General features: G+C 30.4%; 2 protein-coding genes across 2 annotated transcripts in view; both read right to left on the bottom strand.

Annotated features, from left to right (window-relative positions):
* The window catches only part of LOC106690083 (alpha-tocopherol transfer protein), a 21,598-nt gene extending 17,610 nt beyond the window's left edge, over positions 1-3,988 (bottom strand). Inside the window, exon 1 of the mRNA XM_014435366.2 lies at positions 3,868-3,988. The gene's annotated coding sequence lies outside the window, so the exon portion shown is untranslated. The remainder of the gene's footprint in view (positions 1-3,867) is intronic.
* A 10,612-nt stretch (positions 3,989-14,600) lies between these two features.
* On the bottom strand, positions 14,601-22,659 carry LOC106690084 (arylsulfatase B; the record flags this gene model as incomplete). Its single annotated transcript, XM_014435368.3, is given in 7 exon segments — positions 14,601-15,113; positions 15,792-15,925; positions 16,008-16,150; positions 16,754-16,896; positions 17,323-17,471; positions 18,342-18,499; positions 22,410-22,659. Coding segments are annotated over 7 exon segments (1,137 nt in total), but the record flags the coding sequence as incomplete, so codon positions are not given.
* Positions 22,660-25,241: the final 2,582 nt, after the last annotated feature.

The raw sequence follows: 25,241 nt of genomic DNA on the forward strand, positions 1-25,241 counted from the left end.
GATAATTGCCTTCAGCGATTATCCTGGCATCCCAAGTAAATCTGCTACCAGTACATAGCAATATATTTGTGGTATGCAGTATGGTGATGTAAAATAAACATCTAACGTTACGAAGTTATCAGAATATTTCTCTAAATTGTTTTCCTTCATTTGAAGTTTAGGGCACAGTTCCAAACTACAGCTATTGAGACTTTTTCTTTTTGTGAATATAAATGTAGCAAATTCCCAATCAACGGTGGTTGCCCCGGAATAAGAAAACAAAAATTACTTATTCGAAAATATGTAATTAATTCAAATAAGCAATAAATATTAAATTAAGAAAATAAAAAATTAAATTTGAATAAGAATTAGTAATAAATTGTATTAACAAAATATGTTGTTGCATATTAAAGGATACAAAATAATTTCTATATGAGAAAATGGTCTTAGGTGTGGTCAGTAGAGTAATAATGAACACAAATAAATGCAATTTTTTTTTGTCCCAAATTTTCAGCCAAAATTTCAAGCATTCATTAGGACTTAAAACATAAAGAGATGACAACCACATTTTAATGAAAAAAAGAAGAACAATAGTATAATAAGAAATTAAGTAGATAACAAATAATATTATGTGAAGGAAATACAAAATATTGGAATAGTATGAATTTACACACAAAATGACTAACATTTAAAATATTTTAAAACGGAAAAAAATAACGGAATACAAACCACAAGTGTGCTTCATGTAAATAATTTTAAAAAAAAACAAATAAATTATCGCAACGTAAAACACTTACACAATACCGTAAAGAGCATGGAAATTTAATTAAATCAAATGGGGGTTAGTAGTAAAAGTAAAAATAATAAGAAATAACGAGCAGAAGTAAATAACGTACGTAAGGAAGAATCAAAGGGAGAAGAGGAAGGTATGGTGATGAGAAGAACGAAGATAACTAAAATAATAACACATTTTAGGGGATATATCTTTGTTAGAGTTTTAATAATTTTTTTAAAATAACTTTTATTTTTTAATAATATTTACAATGTTTGTTATCTTTTTGCATAAATTCTTACTATACTACTACTATATATAGCCTTCGAATAGTATTATCGATAGTATTATATGGTATCTCGTTTTTTTTGTAGTCCTGATGAAGGCCTCAAACTTATGCCGAAACGTCGTTTATGAAACAGTTTTTACTAATTTAAAAAAAAAATATCGGGCCTTTAATTCCTTAATCTATTTCTATTTAGAATATGAAAAAATCAGATATGCGTAATTGTGCGAGGTCTTCAGAGAGAGACATTTCCTCTTGGACAAGTGGAGAACTTTCTGGAAGACTTTGGTGTAAATATCGAGGGTTACAATACTGATCGAGATTATCATCCTCTACTATTTAAATATTATACACCAGCACCTGCGTTAGTCACAAGAATTATGGTTAAGAGTTTAATAGAAGAATTTAGTGAAACAAAAAATAAATATAAATATAGTAAAATAAATGAATAAATAAAATCATAAACCATTGAAATGAAAATAAAAAATAAATTATTTCTGACCGAAAATAAATTAATATGACTTGTACTATAGCAACCCAATCCATTTGGGCAGCAAAACTGAATAAATAAACCATTTGTCTTCCTCTGTATATGAAATAGATAATTATATTTATTTTTCATCGGTGATTTAATATTATAAGTAAAAGTTTTATTTATGAACATTTCCTTTTTTCTTTTTTCTAGGAACAATGAATGGAATAACGGGGGTACTGAAGAAGGAAACTGGTCGGAACTCTCATGCCCTTATTTGCGGTGGCAAGGCGGTCATCGAGTTGGATATTGATAATGTTACTTTTTTAGATAATTGAAAGTGGTAACAAAAACTTTTTATTAGATAACTAGCCTTAATTTTTTTTTTCAAACACTTATAAATAATGATAAGGCAAAGTATGCATTGCAGCTCGTCGACACGCTTCGAAAAGTAAGGTTGAACCAGAGGATAACATTTTGAAGATCACTACCGTAGATCCGGAGTGGATTACCCTAATAAAAGCTGAAGAATATCCTTGAGCTCACTTCCCAAGATCCTAAATAAAGTATGGCAATACAAACTAGTCTTGGGAATAGGATTCTCTTAGTGTTGGTATATGATTTTTCAAGTAAGGTGCATTGCAATATGGGACGTGTTGCAAGACAACGACCCGGAAGAATTATATGACTTTATGACGTCTAACAAAGTTACTTTGAAAACTCTTTAATTGTCCAACGAGTTAAGTTAGGAAGCCGGTTGCATGATAAATGCTGGAAGACTGCATATTCGGACAGCTTTCGTGTGACGCGATTGCCAAAGTAAAAATTCATTTAGAACATTTTCTTTACAAGATTTCTCCAACATTTGTGGTGCAGTACCCACTAGGTATCTTGGGAGACACGGCGCTGATTCGATTCTTACTTACTATTATTTTGGGGAGGACCCATGGAATAAAGTAGGTATTTTATTCATTTATAAAAATATATCGTAGCCTAAGTTGTGATACCACGCATGCCCGAAAAATACCATTTAAAAAAAAACATCAAAGCTTCTTTCTAGGAACATATAAAAAGAAATTTCAAAGTCAAAGAGAATTATAAGAATATCCTACAAGACGGTGGAATAAAAAAATATGATAGAAGCAAAAAGATCGTATTGTTGATTCATTCAAGCCTTAGAGGTATCCCAGCTTAAGTGCCTATATATGTACATGAAAAGGAGTTTCAACCATTCAATGCGTACACACTAACCAATATTCGGAGAGTACCCTACTTCGAAGAGTAGCTAATTATCAGAGTTGTGAAATAATTTAAATACAAAAATTTTTGTTTTAGATCAAACAATTATTACAAAGTTTCTTATCACTAGTATTTTGTTTTAACTTCAGTACTATCGATTTAAAGCAATGAATTATTGAGACACAGTTAAAAGAATTCGAAAAGATATAAAAACAAATTTAGTTACTAGTTTTTGGCATGAAAGAGAAGATTCAGTAGCAAGGAAATGACTTTCTCTTAAAAACGGCACCAAGAACCGTGGAGAGTTCACGGTTCTAAACAATATAGATGATGGCCAACTTTCTCTCTGTAGAACATGTAACTATGACAAAAACATAAAAAGTATATACCTATACTAGTTTATATTTTCATATTAATTTAAGATAGCTCGGATCATAGATCATTTCAATAACTTTGATGCAAAGAGTTTCAACTAACAATTGCGTACACACTAACCAGTGTTCGGAAAACTCACCTGTATTGCTTACGAGTTTAATATAAAATCAAATTTTTGATTTTAAAATTATATTGTATTACAAAAACTATATATCATTTACTTTATTTTCATTGTATACAATTTTATTAAAACTTCTATTACTAAACAATATAATATTACGAAAAAGGTATTAATGATTCCAATAAAAAAAACTAATTTTAGGAAAATCTTGAATAGGATTTGAATTGAAATCTTTATTTATCGTTATTTACATATTAATAAACTTTATAATATATAATACAAAAACATAATACTTGCATGGTATTGTATTGACTACTTCAATGGAAGTTAATTATCATCAATATTTTTAATACAATAAAATTTTAATACAATCTATGAAAAATTACAATGAAAAATGAATATCCTTTAGAAATATACTTTTTAATTTGTATGATTCTATTAAAACATACATATTAATGCTGAAAATATAGTTTTTATTTATCGATTAAGAACACATTCTACCTAAATTATTATTGATTTTTAATTACTTATAAAATAAAATGGATATTTTTTTATTATTATTATACTATGCAAGTTTACTTCAATACATATAGAAGAGACCCTTGTAGTGTGGATAAACTTACTTTTCGATGTTGGATTGTTCAAACACAAATGTCCCTGATATTTTGGCACCTTTCATCCACTGATCAATGTAGCCAGCGCAAAAACAAACAATCACTCAAGACGTCCTGGCAACACTGACTTTTCAGACAGAGGGGGCACTACGACGAAGAGTGGGGGTGGTGAGTGGCGTAATCGTAGTACAGTAACCTCTCAGGTGCTCGTATTTGTGTTTGCAAAACTAGTTGGCCTCGAATGTGAAAAAGTTGATTCTTGAATCGACAAAATGAAATTGTACACATATCAATTACACAAAACGAAAACTTAAATGTATCCCTTCTTATAGTCAATAACCGTTTAGTTTATACAAGTACCATATTTTATTTATTACCAAAAAAAAAATTGGGGTTCAGTACTTTATTGGAAAGTACTGTTTATGGAACAACGGTTGTGCAAGGATGTGATTTGTTGATGATTACTCTCAACAGCCAATTTTTTTCCCTAATTAAGGATACTTCCTCAACCTCATTCAAATTTTCGTTTTATTATTTTCTAAACATGATGAATACCCAACTAATAATCAATATAGTGTTAAATTGGTTCAAACTGTTGCATTTATCATTGGATTATTAATAACTGAGATATCCTGCCAATATACGACAAAAACATAATTCTACATATCATCATTCTCATATTCCCTATAATTTAGAAATGGTTCGCGCCTTTAGTCGTGCTACTTGTTTTTTCAGTTCTCTATGTTTACCTATTACTTTAATTTTAATGCTTGAAGTGAGTTTTCGGGGTTGTTTTGTGTCCAAAAATGTCTTATATCGGGGAAAGTTGGAAACGACAAATACAATTTCCGGGCGTATGCGTGATGTTGCTAAGAAGCATCGAACTCGAAACAGCGCAATGTATGCTTTCAAAACATTCCAAGAGCTTGATTTGTTGTTGCACAACATCTAGGGTATAACGTTGGTCAATTGAAAAGGATATTTCTACGAAATCTGTGGTGTTCGTCGTGAGGTGGCAGAGGAAATTACTGTGTGGAATTAACCTTTTCATTACGGAGATTATGGTGAAAACCATTCAATGGAGTATAATGCTTTTTGGCCCCAAAAGATGGCCGATGTAAGCATACCAACTATCCTCGCAAGTTTTTAAATAACAGCATTGGGCGCATTATGGAGCTCATTTAAAGGTAGGACCAGCCCTTACAGCATGAAAAATTTACCTCCTTGAAGAGTTGAATTTCATGATGCACTTACTGTAACTCGAAAAATATCTTGATAATCCTCTAAGCTATAAAAACTACCTTTCCTTGTTTTTGCAATATAAAATTCAACATACGTTTTGGGAACCTTCAAAAGGACATGTGTAGGCCACGTGATGAGTACAAAAGCAAGGTCAAACAAATAAGTAACTTATGAGAAACGTTTCACCTTCAGAGTACCTATAAAGTACATCTTAGCAGTTTTTTTACAGCTGAAAAAAGCAAACACGGAGGGGCAGCCGTATAAATATTTTACTTGAAGCGATTTGAATGGACCACAACAAAAATTTACCATGTCCCAACATTACTACCAACGATGTTTACTACAGGAGGCAACTTTCATTCTTCTCTTTTAATATCTATATTTTCTAGATAATGAAATAAATAATTCAAGAGATACATTCAGTGGAAAAACGATACATTTATTTAAACTTATAATTAAAGCTATTTAACAAATTTATTGGGGAAAATAGTCGTTGAGGATAAAATTCAGCTTTTATATGACTTTTATAAAAGAACGCTGAAATTCAAAAGTTCATGATGCTCAAATGAGCAGAAAATTAAGAATGAAAATTAAAAGTGTCTAAGGGCAGTCCTTATGCATAGACTTTAAAATCATGTGTATTAAATTTGTAATTTAAATTCGAGGATTTGTCATGAGGGTTGATATCTAGTTAGTTCCGTATGTATATTTTCGGTTACTTTTCATAATATAAAACATAAAGTAAGGTGTTTAAGAAAAAGTTTAAGAAGAAAGAAGCAGGGTATAGGGGCTGGGATACTTGTAGAAACTTGAACTCTTCCAGTCGTCTAAGCAGGAATGACCCAAATGTCCAAATAAAAGCAAACAGCATGCCCTATACTGCTTATATCATATACGCTAGGAAATTTTCCTTAATGGGATAATACTATAATCAGGAAAGTATCATAGCATCTTCGATATTGGGCAATTACCAGTTTTTTTATTTTATACAGAGGGATTCCACAGAAGTTAATGTCTCTCCTTACCCCTAATTTCATATGGCCTCCTTTCAGATCATTCTGTCCTAAGCCCATTCCTCTCTCAGGCTTAGTCCCAAACTTCCCTTTCTCTACCTCGTTTTTTCTATAATCTATTTTCCATGTTTCCATCTATAATCATTGCTTCAAGCTATCTTTCTTCAAGCACTTCTGCCGCCTAAATGTTGATACCACTTCAGGCATTTTCTCTCAATCTCTCCCAGAAAGTTTTTTCAGATTCCATCATTTCTCACACTGTTACAATTCTTACTTTATCCATTCTGGTTATTTCTGTCGCTCGTCACCAGCTGTCTATTCTTACAGCAAAAAGTTTTTTCTTTTGATCATATTTTATGGCCCAGGTATCTGCTCAATATTATACTTGTATAAATATCTATTTCTTGGATATTTCATTAAAAATCCTCCCATCGTTCTATAAACATCACGGATCGTTCTATAAACATCGTTTTGTAGAATACCAATCTGATTTTTTCTGATTTCAAGAATTCTTTCGAGATGTTTCTAGATTGAAGCATTGATTTTTATTCTTTTTAATTGTTATAAAGTTTTTTTTAGGAGTTACGAAGCATCACAGCTTAAGCAACGATATATTTATTATGATTTTTATCAATCTAAAAATCAGATCATGAAGATAATACAAGCAAGAACCTATTCGAATAAAATTAACAAGATATAAAATTACTAACATACATAAATGTTGAGAATAAAATTAAATCGTTTCGGAATTATTTAGCATTAGATATTATTATTTTTAATTTTAACTTGTTGGTGAGGAAATTAAATATTAAAGTAAGTTTTCCAAGTGATATACTACATTAATCCAGAGGTTTTTATTTATACTTGTTATCAAATTGTTATATATATCATGAGTTTTTATTTTTTTTGTAAGAGTTTTAAACTTTAAAGTTTTTTGTAGGGTAAAAAAGCACTTGTTACCTGCAGACAACCTCGCATTCACTTCTTTTTTATTTCTGTTGTCAGAACCAAGGTACTGAAAAGTACCTCATGTACTTTTGACACTGCGTTTGTCGATCTGTAAATAATGGTGTTCCAGATGTTGGTTTCTGGATGATTTTAAATATTTTGTGTTTCCTTCATTAACACGAAGGCCCACTTCTGCCGCCTCCCTTTCAAACTCCTCAAAAGCTCCTCCAAACGCTACCGTGCTTTTAGTTATTATGAGTACGACATCCGCATATACCAAGAGCTGTGTGAGGCCATCATAAATAGTTCCATTAGGGTTAGTTCGTGTTATCCTGAATAGCTTTTTTCAACACTATATTGGAAAGGATAGGTGATAGTAGGTCTCCTTTCCTGAGGTCGCTCTTTACTGCAAATTCTTTTGATAGCATTCCTTGTATTTTTATCTTCATCCTGCTATCATAGCTTCCTGCAAATTTCCAATTTTAGCATTATCTTCATCGTATCTAGTTCCTCTCTATCAAAACTGTCATATGTCTACTTTAAATCAATAAATAGACCATTGAGGTCAACGCTAAACTCATATCCCCCTTCAAGAACGGGAAGAGGAAACTTTGAGATAGTTAAATCCAGCAATATTTAAAAAGCGACAGAAATGGAAAAACGGCGTAAAATCCTCCACTCCCGCTCTACGTGGTGGCACACAAAAAAAAGTCAATACTTCACCGCCGAACCCGCCACGCAAAGACCCTGGGGAGAAACGATTCTATATCACTTTTGACATATTAGCTTAAAACGAGAAGATAAAACTTTAAGATAGTTAAATCGAGCAATATTTAAAAAGCGCCGGAAATTGAAAAACGGCGTGAAATTATACCTAACCGAGTCAGGTGGAGGTGCAACCTCCAGGCCTGCTTCCCCTTAGTATTTTATACTTAGGTATTCCACTGAAGTTGTTGAAGTCCCTCCTTACTCTTTATTTCATATGGTCTCCTTCTAGATGATCCTGTCCTAAGCCCATTCCTCTCTTTGGCTTTGTCCCAAACTTCCCTTTCTCTACCTCGTTTTCTTCTATAATCTATTTTCCATGGGTGTATCTTCGGTGGTAATCTTTCTTCAAGCATTCTTTTTAAATATTGATACCACTTCAGGCGTTTTCTCTTAATCTCTTTCGGAATGTTTTTTTCAGATTCTATCCTTTCTCATACTGTTACGATTCTTACTTTATCCATTCTGTTTATTTCTGTCGCTCGCCACAAGTTGTCCGTTTCTACAGCAAAACGTTTCTTCCTTTGATTATATTTTATGGTCCAGGTATCTGCTCAATATTATACTTATATAAATATGTATTTCTAGTCTTGATCATTTCATTAAAAACATCCCATCGTTCTAGAAACATCCCGGATCAAGCATCGTTTTTTATGATACCAATCTGACTTCATGAATTCTTTCAAAATGTTTCTAGATTGAAGCATTAATTGTTTTTCTTTTTAAATGGTATAAAGTTTTTTTAGTATTTACGAAGCATCACAGCTCAAGCAACGATATATTTATAATAATTTTTACCAATCCAAAAATCTTATCAAGAAGATAATATACAAATTCAAACGACAAAGAAAGAACATACTCGAATAAAATTAAGTTGGTATAAAATTACTAACATGCAGAAATGCCGAGAACCAAATTTGATTATAGCGGAATTATTTAATATTAGATATTATTTTTTTTTTTATTTTAACTGTTTTTTTTTTAATTTTAAAATTAAATATAATTTTTATTAGTGACATACCGCATTAATCCGGTTTTTATTTTACATTCATTATCAAATTGACTCGTGTAATCATAAGACATTTACACAATATATATATACTACACAAGCAGTACCTCTGGTTGGTTTGGAAATCTGCCGTTCAATAACAACTTTCCATCCTGTTATCATAAATGCAGCTAATGTTTAATACCGTACAAGAAGTGATAGGTAATTTTTACTTACGTTAAGATAATATTTTTTATTCATGATTATTAGAACTCACATAATAAGGTACCAACATTTTTGTAAAATTGTGTATCGTAAATTCTTCAATTTTTCAAGCATTTTCATTGCTTAACAGATCATGTATATGTATATGTATCATTATAAGATATAGAAGAGATAGAACATTGAGTAGCTAAAATACACGATAAATAAAAACATTTGGTTGTATCCTCGTTGCATAGGTGAGTTCATTTAGTACCTGTATATACAATATCTACTGACCAAGTTAAAAACCTTGTGCGGTGTGCACACCTCTCCATGTTTGAGCTGAATATTCCAAGATTATTTACCAGCGTGTTTTTGAATGTCATCAGAGCTACATGTTAATTTCCTGTCACCAAATCAAAATTAATTGATTCATTCCCACTTTTTTGTGTTCACTTATACCGTAAGAAGAAAATTGAGGGAATTATAAAATATTTTTTTCAAACATGAACTAAACATACTTTTGCCATGAAGGGAGCACCAGATTATGATCTGTGCCCATCTTTGTAATCCGAGCTTCATGAGTTGGGATCTAGGTTTCCTACCTCATATGGCCTTGTTTCTACTTAAGACAGCTTTCAAGACAATAATTTCTCAGATGATGGATAACACTCGAAAAATGTCCTCTTTATTTCTTTACTGGTATTAAAAAAGATGAGGAAGGTCGATTTACATCAGAACCATTAAAGATCTTTATATTTTGTGATGTAATGAGTGTTATCATTGCTGTTTCAAATTTCCACTGAACTAACCCGCTTCATAAAGTTGAACCTTGGAAGAAGAGGTATAATGAAAAAGGTAAGCTGCTAGGAAAAGTGAAGCCAAAAATGTGGGCCTTCTGATTAACTCGAGGAGCGTAAGAGAAGAATAGGATTCAATCGCTTTTCCATTTTTGCTTTACTTTCCCTTTGAAGGATAGTGGGAACTGCCCTACAGTTCAACCCCCCAACTTCAACGAATTGGATTTATAAATGAACAGCTGAAAAAAAACTTTGCTAATTTTGGAAAAAAATTATCTATTTGAAAAAAAATTGTAAACGTAAGCTGATATTTGAATGAGAGAAAAAGGTGGTAACCTCATTTCATTTTTGGTTTTGACGTTTCATATCAAAATGCATGGCTGCTGTGAAAAAAATTCTCATCGGATACTGAAAGTGATTTCATAAGGGCTGTTGTTTAAACATGCTATTTTCAGAAACGAACGGCTCCTATCTGGGCGAGATCTTTCCCAGTGTTCCTTGATCGAATGTGCAAAAGTAAGTTGTGTCAGACCATAAAAGAGTTTCAAATGCATTTTTACATACCTACAAATAATAATTTTAATATTTGATTCCTATATATTTTTAATCAATTAGTTAAATTTAAAAGTTGAATACAATAAAAAAAAAGTCAATTATTCAGCATTCATATTGTTGTATGTAAGTTTCACTCAGGGTGCTATAATAAACTAAAATTAGTACTAATTAAAAAAAAATTCTCTAGGCTTAATTTGAATGCTTAAAATATAGATAAAAACAAACTGTCAATAATAGAAACAATATAGGAACTGTAGAGTTAATTAGACGACAATTGTTGACTTCCGCTCGTTCGAGATAAACACCCCCCTGGATCGTTTTCAGTTGGGGTCGGGCCGTCTATTAACCATAAAGACATAAATTATAATAAATTAAAGGAAAGAGAACAGACGTTATCACACTGTAACCGGTAACAAAAAATTAAAAAAATCGCTCGTTTTCCTGGTATGTACTTCCATATTGTTTTTTCTTTAGTATAAATGCATTTTTAAAATACATTTAACAATTTTTGCTAGAGGCCTTAGATACATCATTTAACCAATTACTCAAGTTGTATTGAACAGACTATGGGAGAAATAGAAGTACTACCATGTTTGAATGTCAGAGCTAAAATCAGAGATAGAAGTTCAAGTTAATTAATAAATTAAAATTACTTTTGCCCATCACTATCTCAGTTTTTTTTTTTTTTTTACTTTTATGAGTTCTTAACAAAATCAAAAAAGGAGAACGAGTAAAAGTAAGTTTGATTTATGAGGGATTCTCCAAAAATATTTATTTTTGTGTCCTTTATCAATGTCTCAATACATAGCGATAACATAACAGGGTTTCGCTACAAAGCGTGTTAACAAAGTTTTGTTTTCATGCAGAAAATGAAGAACGTTTCTTTGTTCGGAATCCAAAAATTTCTTCCCCATTTTAAATTTTAGACAAGGAACAAATTTGGTTCTATGTCGATTTATAGTTCTGCAGTTAAATCTGTTTCCGGTCATAATAGATCGAACCAATTTTCATGAAGTTTCTGCGCGTTGTTACCGAGTGGATCCCATATCAATTTCATAAGACTCCGTCCACTATTTTCGCTTACACGTAAAATTATTTTTCAACGCACTTATACATATTTCAAAGCGTAGTATCCAATATGACCTAAAGTTTAAAGGAGAATTAGTATTAACATAGCCTACTATGAATTTTAATACAAATTTCATCTCTTACTTTAGCAAATGGATCTAGTGTGCTAACCTGTATTTTGAATACGGCCCCTCAGAGGTAACTCAAAAGTAGCTGACTTGTGCAGACATTTTCTTGTATAAATTAGGAAGAAGTTGGGGTTCAGTGTAAAACATGTACAGTATCTTTTTCATCAACTACTTTCGCTTACAAATGGATAAAAGTATTTTCCCCGTTACACCTAAATTTCAAAAACGTCTAGTTTAATTTGAATTATTTAAAAATTTCAAATTAGAGGAAAGTATTGATAACATGGTCTATCCTTTACTTTCGCTTGCGCTTGCGCAAACTTATTTCCTTGATAACCACATTTCGAAAACAACTAGTCCAACTTAACTTAAGTGGAGACCTAGTTTAGATTACATTTTATCAAAATTAATCATAATTTGAAAAAACAATCTCTATATACATCTATGTTTCAACAACGACTTTTCCTGTTGTTTGTTTTCTTGAGTGTATTGATAAAAAATGGTTGATTTGACACTACATTGGCGAGTCACTCTATTCTGAATGAAAATTCTCAGGGAGTTTAAGAGTGACTATTATGACAATGGAGGGACAAATATTTGATGTTCTGTTAATATTCACCATTAAAACGTATTAGCTTTGTAAAGTAGGATTCTAAACACCACACTGATGTTTCAGAAATTAATAAACAAGACTTTATTAAACTTCTTTCATGCCCTAAATGTTTCATAAAAAAAATAATGCTATTTCATCTCCCAGCTACATTGAAATGAATGAGTTGATATGTGATGAGTCTCTACTTGTAAGAACTCTACTTGATATTTTTCCTTTTTATTTTTTGTTAAAAAGTCATGGGATTATTGTCCCCAACTAAGTCAGTTCATCTATATAAAAATATTATTAATATCATATAAAAAAAAAAAAACAACTAAAAACTTCTGTCAGTTGCTTTAGATCATAAAGAAACATATGATGTAGCATATGAACTACCTATGAACATCTGGCAAAACTATGAGCTTCAGCGCCCCCCACGTAGGAGCACCACCTATTTATGTAGTGTTATGTTCATTTATTGATTTAAATGTAAATAATTTTATGTATAATATGTAAACAGTATTATAATTGTAAATAATGCAGCAAGGCAAACCAAGATCAATTGTACTTAGGTGTATATATAATTTCTCTTAGTCTTAAGTGATATGTATATAATTGTATTTGTTTTAATAAATAATAAACTAGAGGTAGGAAAAAAAAATTCCTAGTAAGCTACAGGCAAACACATGCCATCATCGATGACACCGCCTTCAGCGGACTAAGCAACCTATCTTGCAATACCATACTGGCAATACAAGATGTTTTACTTTTCCAACATATGAACATACATTTTCACTTGTATATATTATAATTGTTTGTTCTTATTTTTTAGGAGGTCAGAAAAAAAAAAAAAGTAGCTTCCTCACCTTCAATTTTTTTATATTTGAAACCATATGTAACAGATCCATTCAAAGCACCAGGTTAAGTATTTCACTGTAGACCTTCTAGTACCAATGGTAGAAAAAGGTAGTAACCCATTTGAATTATGTAACCATACGTAATGCAACCTATCAATTTAATGTTTTAGAGGGATCAGAAAAAAATAAATAATCAGTTCCTTCTTGGGACAGTTAGTAAGCACATGTGTCTTATTTTTCGTTTATTCCCTAGTGATCACCTCCCTCTTTCCTACACTCTTAATCCTTTCATATAGCCTAGGGACCCACCCAGTCAGGACTTACATCTTTACAACGGTAATTGCTTACAGATATAGTACCCTGTAAGACAAAGCTACAAAGTACAAAGCTTGTCTATTTAGTTCTAAGACTCATCCTGTCTATTTAGTTCCTAACCAGCTATCTTACCTATTTAGACTCACATTACTGAGGCCTTCTACTTTAGAGAACTTTATAATATCAATTAGAGTGAGATTTAAAACAACCACCTGGACTTTTTTTTTATAGGATATGCTCAAAATAATACTTGTTTATGACATTGATAATTATATTCTATGTTGGGTTTTATTATTATATTTGTTATAGTATAACCAGAGCGATCTGGGATCAGTTTGAAAGGAGAGCTAACAGAGAACAGCTTGCAGAGATTGGTTATGAATATCTCTATGACTCAAAGCAATCCATCAGTACCTGTCTACATAACAATAAATGCCAGTATAGTTGGCAAGAGAATACATGGGAGGCCAAAGATTTGCAAGGTCTGTTGAGCTAACCAAAAAAAAAAAGTGAGAGTGTTTCAAGAATTTTTAAGGAGTCTTTTTTTTTTTTTTTTTTAGATCTGAATTAAGTTATATATGGTTAAAAATCATTTATGATAACAAAGTTAAAACAAATCACCACTAAATAAATATTTTCTATTAAAACTAATATAATAATGAGGCTAATATAAATTCTATTTCATTTTATCACTCATAAGTCGTATATTTTGTTCCCTGGAATAAACCTTTTTTAAAATATTAATTAAATTAAAATTCTAATTTTATGTGTATGCATGTTCCGTAATATTATCAAGCAGTATTCCCAGAAGACAATAAAAAAAATTATTGAATCAATTGACTTTAATTTTTAATAATCTTTTTTAGCTAAACAGCATCAAATTTTTAAAGCTTTATGTACTTTTCCAACAATGTTAAAACTATGTTCAGTAGTAACTGTGCATTAACAAATAACATTTAATATTACAATTTAACATTCCATCACAATTAAAGCTGTTTAGTTTTAACATTGTTTTTTTATTGAATGTCAAACTTCATGTTACCATTGTAAATAAAATCTGTAAGAAAAAAATCTGCTCTTAACATAATAAAGTAAATGGGATTGACTCTAAATTTTAAATAATAAACTTCACATTACACTTAGCATAAACACAAAACAATGAATGCAATCGGATAGGTGTAAGTATTAAATTATAATTGAATCCAAGGAATTCCAGATATATTTTTGGAGAAATATAGTAAGGATAGATTAGAGAAATGGTAGATAATTGTAGAAATAGTAATTGGTTTATTTACAAAGTCCAAGGTGATTTATAATGTAACTGTGATAAACATAATTTATCTAATTAAGGAAGATATATCAGAAGTGCATAAATTAAACATACATCTATTAAAATATTGCTCACTGTTACAAGCAAGCATTTAATGGTATATATCTTTGATGCTATCACATTTTTGTTACGATACCTAATCTAGTCCTTTTTTTTCAGTCATTAATTCATTTTGTTTACTCCATTAATTGTTTTTATTTCATAACCTTCATCAGATTCAAAGGGTATTCAGTGACTCTTATATATTATATTTGTACTAGATAAACTCAAAAAGAATTAAGATCATTTCTTTAAAATATATAATTTGTTTCATAGTCTCCAAAATTAGTCCACATGTTGTTCCATAGTTTTGGATCTCCTTTAGGATCCAAAGGAAGGTTTCCTGGAGGTACAGCAGTACTGTTATATTCAGCAAGTTTGTCTAACAGCTCTTTTAGCTTTAATGGATACCTATAATGAAATTTATAATTAAATTTCTTATGAAGTTCTTGTAAACAATCATTTTGTTTCAAATAAATTATATTGTACTCATAAAATAAATGTATTATTGGGACTTTATTATTTTAGGTTCATTACTTTTATTAAATAACTTATTAAAATGTTTTGTGATAGATAGCAGCTTCCTCAACCGTTTTGTACTTTAATGATGATTGATTTTAGTTTGTTTTTTTTTTAATCCATTTTTCATTTTAACAACTGTTTTATTTTCTTCTAAAATACTAATTTTTCAAAGGTTTTAAGGAAAAATTCAAACAGTCGTAATTTTAATATTTTTTCTCCTACTTTTATATCTACTACCATTAATGATTTTCATATTGCAGTTTCATTAAAAATGATCTCAGATTGAAAAATATTGAAAGAATAGTAAAATTAAATGTACAAAATGTACTCTGAAATAAAAAAATAAAATCCATTAGCTTCTCACAGTATTCAAATTATTATTTAAAAATATGGATCAATTATCTAAAACTGCTCAATTATTTAACAGTCCTATCAAGAAGGTTCAATCAATCAAATCTTCAAAATCAATCAAAATTTCTGTTTCTATCAGTTTATCACTGAGTTGAAGAACTCTATTGGGTGTTAACAATGTAATAGTTTAGAAGTTATTTTATTCTTGTTACTTACTCTTTGGCTACATTATTAAATTCACATGGGTCATCAATGACATTAAAGAGGCATGGACTTAACAGTGGATCACATTCGGTAAATGAGGAATCAAAGAAACACTTAACTTCAGACTGCTTTCTTAATATTTTGATCTAAAAGAAATATTATAAAGAATAAAAATAAATGAATGAATAAAAATAATTATTTCAAATTTGAGGAAATAAAAATGCTCACTGCATGCTGATTCAGCGACTTGCCATACCAAGACAAAGACCTTCCAGCTGGAGAGTGAATAATAGACCAGGCGTCATAATTATTTTCATCCTCACGCCCAGATGGGCCATACCATCCATCCCATTCTCTCTGATAGTTTGTTCCTAAAGAGTAAATAATTAGTTTTGTAAAATTAATAAATTTGATAAAATGCCATTTATTTGCATATCAAACTTTTCTAATAGTTGGCTTGTGCAATTCTCAGGTGGCTCCATTTTCACAACTCTCTTAGTAATTCAGATATTACAATTACAACAATAATTTCTTGACCTCTTAATTAAAAAAAAAACCTTACAATTTAATTCAAATAACATTTGCATTAATAATCATTACTAAATTTTTCAAATTCTTTACAACTGTAAAAAACCTTCTGTCATAAAAAAAATCCTTTATTCTATTAATTTATTGCAGAACTTAACTAGCATTTTGTTATTCTCCCACTCACAGGATACTCTGTATTAGCATCACAACTTAACTTTAATTACTGTAATAAATATTTATATCATATTGATTTATAAATTGTCTATAAAACCAATCCATTACTTAATTATATCCATAAAATACATTTTCTTCAAACATAGGTTAAATTAATTCACAAAACACAGTTAAGTCGGCATCAACTTGAAAATGATTTGAAAAAAAAATCAATCAATGAAATATTGAATAAATGAGAATCTATATAAGACTGTATATTTTGAATGACTAACCATTAACTACTTTCCAGTCGCCAATAGTGAGGGCTGAACTACCCCAAATGTCATCAATATTATGAAGTACTTCACTTCTATTTGATGGAGTATTTTCGCTTAGTGATTCCCACAAGTCAATTCCATCAATGCCATCTATGTTTCTAAAAAATAACAAAAATTACATTTATTGTATTTATATACAATAATTAATTTATTTTGTTATTATGTATTATATTTATATAAAATAACAAAAATTACATTTATTGTATTTATATACAATAATTAATTTATTTTGTTATTATGTATTATATTTATATAAAATAACAAAAATTACATTCATTATTGCGATAAATATGTTTTTGTTTTGTAAAATCAAAAGTGCCCAATTCTATTTTATTTAAAAAGTTTCAATCAGCATTTACTGTAAAAGATTTCATTAAATTCTATTGTTTTATTCTTGTGTTCCTCTCAAAAGAAACCAACACAAATATTTTGTAATATAAGAAAACATCTGGTAACATGCCTATTATGACATTTTCGCATTTAAACAAAATATCTCCCAAGCAAAATTAGTTGTGTATACTTACTCTGCATTACCACCCGCTGCTGAGACTAAAGTGGGGAGCCAATCTGTTATATGCATTGTTTGGTTAGAAACCCTTGACATGTTTCTGAGATAGCGACTCCACACAACACCTACCCCTCGTACTCCTCCTTCCCACAGTGTGTTCTTCACCTAAGAACACATTATTTACAATTAATTTTAATGTTGTATCTTATTTTCTGTCTATCAAATTTTTATTTGGTAAAATACTGTCACTTAGTCCAAGCATTGGGATTTTTATCTTGAAAGCCAGGAGAAAGTTTTGATATTCTGCTCTTCTATGTTTCTGAGGGTGCTGATAACAAATCTAGGTTTGTTGCATCAAATTTAAAAGTTATTTGTTAATTTTTTAAAAAAGAACACCATCCTGTAGTAAATCAAACAAGACTCAATTATCAACTTTTTGACTCTATATGTATGATATAAATACATTATTTTTTTAATCATTTGAATAAATTCTGTTCTTCATTTTATAATCCTTTAAAGAAGAGCAAATAGCCTGCAATTTAGATTCTAATAATTTTTTCATTTTCCACAACTTTTTGAAGTGAGCGGGAGTCGTAATTATGAGACCAAATGTAGTCCAGTCAAGTAGAGACCAGAAAGAGAGCTAGAAAATAGCCTTTGAAATTTGCTCAATTAGGTTTTTTTTATTATTTTAATTAAAATCCATAATGGTTATTTGATTATAACACACCATTGGTTGTGAAAGGAGAGTATTAATTCTTGGCTAAGAATGGTCAAGGAGTACAACTCTTTCAATCTATAGATTTTCTATCCCCAAATCCATTGAAGGAGTCTATAATCCACCTTATAGAGCCATGATATAACCCACAACGGATTCAACAGTTGATTCATAGTAAATCCAATTGAAAATTATTGCTTGTAGATAGAATTTATTTTAAAATATCACTTATAAATATTCTAAATTTTGTGAGACACTTATTAACAGACCACTTATGTATTTAAACTATTTTTCTAGTCAACAATAAATACACTTACTCCTCTAAGAGGCCAGTTTGAAGCTGCATTTAAATTGAAACCTTCAGCCGGGCCGCCATTGTCTGTTGTGAACACAATGATGGAGTTTTTAAGCATTCCTTTCCTCTCTAACTGTTCAACTACCTTTCCTACCGACTCATCTAGTTTCGTCATCATACCTGAAAATATGGCAGGAAAAAATATTAAAAATTCATGTAGGTAATGGTAAAATAAACTATATTGCAAGAAGTATGTGCAATGTTCCTATGGTGAGGAAACAGAACTCAACGGAACCCTATTCGATATTAAGTAAAATATACAAAAGATATATTTTCGAAAATGTAAGAAATTATTTTGTAATATATTTTTAAGAATAAATTATGTGAATTTATTTTAATTAATTACTTTATTTAGTAGGATCATAGGCGATGGACCAAACACTCTGCAATTAAAAAAACTTTTCCTGTGAAAGTTACACCTCCAAAAAACTCATTGTATTTATTTCTTCAAAGAATTGAATTTAAAATTAATATGTATATTAAAGATGCTAGAATGTTATTCAACTAATCATTTAGAAACATAAAATTTAAAGTAATGATTTTTTAAAGTAATTTTCATCAATTTTCCTTGAATTAAAGACCTTTAATTTAGCACCTAGATATGGATTTTGAACTTTTTTTTCAACAACAATAGGTCTGTTCTAACAACCACTTTTGACAGTCCAGAATTGTATGGAGCATGTGTAGTACGGGGTTCCCCCCCCCCAAACCTTTACTGTGAATGCTCGATACAGTTCTGGACTGTTAAAAGTGGTTGTAGAACAGACCTAATAATTACTCAGCAATAGCCAGGACTAAAGGATTTCATTATAGTTAGTGAGTCATAAGAGAAAGGGAAGTGATACAGTTGAATCACACATTCACAATAATTTTCAATTATCAAATGAGCAAATGAATGTGATTTCTATAGTGATGAGAGATTTTTATTGGATTTAATGATACCATTATATTGAATAATCTTAATTTCACCATTTAAAAATAAAACGATTTTCTTGTTTTATAACTCCCTTCCAATAAACATATTTAAGGTGACAAATTAATAGTCAAATGTCTTTAAACAAAACAAATGCATAGCTGACAACCATAATGTTAAAACAAAAGAACATTATTGAAAAAAGACCTTGTACAATGTACCTACTCGTAATCTCGGCTGAATATCCTTTCCAGCGCCCTTGGCCTTTCCTTCTCTCACAACAGAAACGAATAGAAACGACAATGTGGATTAAAGTCAACTTTAAATTTATTATTTTTTTTTTCGCTAACTGAATCTTTTAAAAGTAAATCGATAATTATCCCATAACTTATTCTTGAATAGCGAAGGAAAAATACTAAATATCAAATAAAAAAGCGTTAAAACATTCCATACCAGATTTACTAACTTCAAAGAACAAATATGGGAACCGACACTCCAAACTGTGGAATAGGTAAGAGAAACATTGCATTATAAAACCATTAATTTCTGAGGTCTCAAATTAAAGAGGCTTGATTGGATAACTTGATTAACCCGTTATTGGTCGCTGCGTGAGAATTTCTCTCACGCCAATTGTTTTTCAGGTCCGGAAGCTGCTAGACGGAGACTAGTTCCCATCTTCCTGGAATCTGTAGTTCACAGTCTAATCCTTCAATACCTCGCCCTCTCCACCACTCTAGCAGCTCTGGGTAAGCGTCCAGCCCTCTTTCCCTGAAAGTATACCCTTCTCGTGAGACTTTATCTCACTCGCGACTGAGGCTGCTATAAAAATATATAAGTTGTGAGGAATTTTCTCAAATGCGACAAGTATTTAATCCGTAAAAATGTTTTTTTCCAAACATTAGCAGAACTAGAAAAGCATATGCTTGAAGAGGCAGGAACTTCATTAGGTGCGTATTATTTACTATGAATTGTATTTCCATACTATAAGTGTATATTAGGGTGGTCTTTATCGTAAAAATTTGTCTTTTCATATTTTCGCTTCTTCGTTGCACCGCATGAATACCATTTTTTTGTAAATTTTTGGGTTATATTTAGGCATTCTAAACAAAAAAGAATTGCCATCAGTGCAAAAGATCGATATGTCCCAGTCATACCGTGTTCATTTAACCAGTTGTGCACAAGAGATTTCTTCAGACTTTTTTAATATTAGTGTTATGCTCTTATAATATGATATATCGGTATTTTGATTCTTTTTATAACTTTGTCTGTTTAAAATATTATATTATGTTTATTACTATTTTATAATAATGTTTGATTTTAAAATCTGGTGCTCATATATCAAAATAAAGTTTGTTTATACTTTTTTTATTATGCTTAAACAAACCTAATCTAAATCAGAATTTTATGTTTTAAAAAATACGTTCGAGAGTTCTACCATAAAAAATGTGAGAAAAAGTCTCAACAGCGGTCATCCGTGTTAAAATCGATCAACCAACGGACGACGAGTTAATAAATATTGCTATTATAATTTAATAACATAATAGTTTTCATAAAGTGACTTTGACTTTGTATTTAGTTAATTTGATGCAGTTTTATGAATTGAATTTTAATAACACTATTTTTATTGTTCTTCCTAGGTTATTCTCATACAAATTACATAATCATTCAAATCATAAAAATTCCCTAAAGGAAAATATAAACCATTAAAAAAAATTAGATCCAAAATGTTAATACAGTATTCTGTTAGGTGAAAAATGTGTACATATATCGCTGCTTTGCTTGCTTGAATAATGACAAAAAATTTTTTTTTTTATTTTATTGAATATTACACGTATTCCAAAGACAGTACCTTCGAAAATGCAAGAAAATTCAAGAAAATGCAGCCAATTTTTGAGATCAGTTAAGATTTTTGGAACCTTTTTACTCAAAATTTGAAGACGTGATTATGTGTTATACATGATAATACAAATTTATTAATTACACTACTAGATATAATATATTTAAAAAAAAAATTCCGTCGCCAATCCGAGGTACCTATCTCAGAATCCCTTGATATTTTTCTCATTACCACCTGCTATTTACTCCTCTGATCGGGTCTTTAGTTTCTTTAAACCAAATCGATTTATTTTCCCCCTATTTTAGGTATTTTATATAACATCATTATTTATGAAAATGAAATAAAAATAACTTGGTAAACTCTGTACATCAGAAAAGTGAACAATCGATCATTTCACCAAACATTTTCCTTATACAACTTTAAAAGTCCGTTAATAAATCACACAAGAGCTGGGCAGGAATCATTACACGAGTGATTTAACTACATCTTCAATTAGATGTCTCAGTTGCAGGATAATTACGCTGAGATAACTGTTAAATGTTCCAAACCATAAAAAATTGGTGGTTTTGATGAACAATTACACTGAAGTAATTCTAAGATACAATTACAATTACTGTAATTGTGGTTCTCAATTTTAATTAAATCTTGGCCCTTAGTAATTGCAATTACAATTACTTGTAATTTAACTCATATGCCAAGTCAGTTTAATTGAAGATATATCTTATGAGCAGAAATCTTAAAAGTTAAAATAAATCAAAATGCAACCGCACGATTATAAAATCGATGCTATGCTTATCTTAAACATCTTCGAACGCATATAAATATACGTTAATATGTTAATAAATCTATAAGCCAGCGTGCAATCTTAAAACGGGATATTTTCATATTTTGACACAATTGAAAAACAGAATTTTCCGTTTTGGTGTTAAGTATTTTTAATAACAATTACAATTTTAATTACTTGTAATTGTATAATAAATTCTTGGGAATTCTAGGGAATAAATAAAAATTAAATAAGAATATAATTACTTTTTGCCCAACTCTGATAAATACATCGTCCGGGACAACAACACGTAACTGGGTTTAGCCCTCCTTTATAAACAACTGTTATGAGTCTCTGTCTCTCTCTCTACGTTTTTATTAATTTCAATATTTATTTTTTATTTAATTTCAATAGGTACCATAAATAAAACAACAAAATATACATTATGCTTGAATATTTCAGCTTTATATTAATAACAAAATACAGTAATTAGTAAATTAGATTTTCAGAAACGTACCTGCAAACCTCTTTCGATAGTAATCGGTGATATTCCTGAAGGAAGATATGAGGGCATCAGGAGCTGCAAGTGGATTGTATGGGTTGCCGGAGTGTACGGCAGCATGAGCGAGGTAGAGGAACAGAGGTTCGCTGGTATTGTGCTCTTCGATGATCTGCACGGCTTCGTCGGTGAAGAGATCCGTACTGTATCTCCCGTGGTACTCTACAGCTGGATCCAAACCTCGTCGCAAGTCAAAGCCCCACATTTGCTGAAAAATTTAATAATTATCATCTGGAGCATAATTTTATATCTAAAATAAATATTCCAACCTTACATATATCGAATAATAAAATTAGTTCAGCATAGCAAAAAATACAATCATATTCCAATTCAGATTTTTTCCCTACAGAACAGACGCCTTTAGCGATTTTTTAAAAACTTTTCATTTAAGTATTGTCCACGAGCTATAAAGAAAATTAAATAGATTCATAACTTTAATATTATCTATCCCTGAAGAAAGCAAGTTTCAGAAGATCGCGTGTGCGTGCTGAAGATATCAATATAATTATATTGATTAACATAATCAACATCTAGAAAATTGGCTACGTATGATACCCCAAACAATTAACTGAATTAACTGATAGAAACAATTAACTGAATTCCATATGTGTTTTAGAAGGTAGAATGCATTTCAAATGCAGCAAAAGTGAATTTCACCCATTATCCTCTGATATCAATAAATACCTATGGGGCTTAGATATAAAGAAATTCTCAAGGGATACGAGCTATTAAGTATGTTCAAAAGTCCGTGTAAAGTCCTGGCTGGGATATTCTTTAAGGAACTATATCTTTGTTATTATTAGTCGTAGAGACTTTAAATCGTTTGTGTTCGAACAATAATTAAAAGATCTACAAACTTCATTTCAACCATTTTTACGTCTAATATCTCAATCATGCATAATGTGAAAAAAAAAGTTCATAATTCTGAAGTCCGGATTTTGATTGGAAAAAAGTTATTTACAGTAAATTACCCTCAGATAAATGTCTTAACACTCTATAAAATTCTTGTTTCATTGGGCATTTTTAGTTAAATTCCCGTAATGATAGAGAGCGTGGTCCAATGAGTAATCTCTCCAGGTGCGCCTCTACGATCTCTATTAAAGTTTTATTTTTTATATTATTATATATTTCTGTGATTTATTCATACTTTGATAAGAAGTAAGGTTACTTAATTAGAGATCCTATTTGACTTTTACCAGATAAATGAGAAGTAGAAATTCGAAGTATTGCAAGACGGATTTTAGGCTGGTACACATAATCCGTTCTAAAGTGTATTCACGTATTTAGGTATATGTATTTATCCTTCCTCTTTTTATGTACAATTGACTGTTGAGCTTCAATAAAATATTAATAAATCTAAGAATTTAATAACTTTACTTGTAATTCAAAGGAAAATAAAATTAATCCGTTGAAGATTATAATAGACTAATTCTTTTACTGATAGGTGAATGACAATGTTTTTCATTTCAATTTTTCCATGGCCAGTCTCGTTAGTTTTAGGTGACATGTTCCGGATGTATCGCGTTCATTGAATTCACGTTCGGGTCAACGTGGAATCAATGAGCCCAACGCTTCAAAGGCCACAGTTAGGGTAGTCCTCATGTAACTAAGAGAATATAATAGATGTGTGAATTTGATAGATTAAAAATTCGAATAATTTAATTATGTTAGTACGTGTAGTAAGTACGTACCTCCTTCTACAGCTGAACTAGAAGATGATCTTTACTAGATCTAAAGGATGAAGTAAAGATTTGAGATGCTTCACAGAGAAGATATTACGACAAAGAGGATCCAGGAGTGGCTATAAACCCCAAAAATCACGACTGTTTTCGGATAGGTCATTAACAAAAAAAAAAAAAAAAATAAAAACATAACTACCATGAAGCCTAAGGATATGGATGATGTTCTGTAATCTTGAGGTGGTGTAGTCCAGTACTTCGGCTAATGTTTTGGCAAGGACCACACCCTCAAAAGACTATAGAAAGAAATGAAGATCCACTATTGGCACAAATAGTATCTCTTTACCTTAGGAAGACCAGGAAAGTAGTTCCACGCAAATCTTTTCCAGAGAGGAAGTACAGTGAGGAAAGAGGACAAATTTAATAGCATAGAATGTCAATCTGGCAGAGTGGCTATTCAAGTTTGATGATTCCATCTTTTGGAACACAAACTCAAGTTCAATCCAACTTTAAAATATATACATTGAAAATAATGAAAATTTGACGTTAGAAAAAATTTCTAAATAGCGAAAAAACGGGAAATCTGAGGTCTTCTACTATTTTCCAAATACAGAAATGAACAGCTGTAATTTGCAACATTAATTAGTCTATAATAGTCTGCCCTAAAAACTTTAATTAAATGAAGAAAACAAGGACATTATCGAATCGAAAGAACGTAGAATAACAGAGAAGAAAACAAAGCACTAAATTCTCGATTCTCACCAACTTCAAGTTTGTGGTGATTTAGATCCTCTCTTCCTTCTATTCAATTTATATAATATTAATTGAGTATTGATTTAATATTTGCTTTGTTACCTCTCCAATTTTCTTAATTTTTTTTTCTTTTGTTTAAATGTTATGGGGTGCATAAAAATTATTAATTTCACGAGTTGCTTCAGCGGCTGTGTAATTTTGTTTCCAATAATGCCTTAAAATTACTAGGATTTCTTTCAGGAAACAAATAACTAAACTGAAGCTTTTTTTAAGGCTAAATGTACCCTTCCTGGGACGCACCAGAATTTACTTTTCTATTTACTCTTGAACGGATGGTCCGATTTAGGATCTGTAAAGT

Source organism: Halyomorpha halys, unplaced genomic scaffold (genome assembly GCF_000696795.3).
Source record: "Halyomorpha halys isolate HHAL.00 unplaced genomic scaffold, Hhal_1.1 Scaffold1571.1, whole genome shotgun sequence".
NCBI classification, from domain to species: Eukaryota; Metazoa; Arthropoda; class Insecta; order Hemiptera; family Pentatomidae; genus Halyomorpha; species Halyomorpha halys.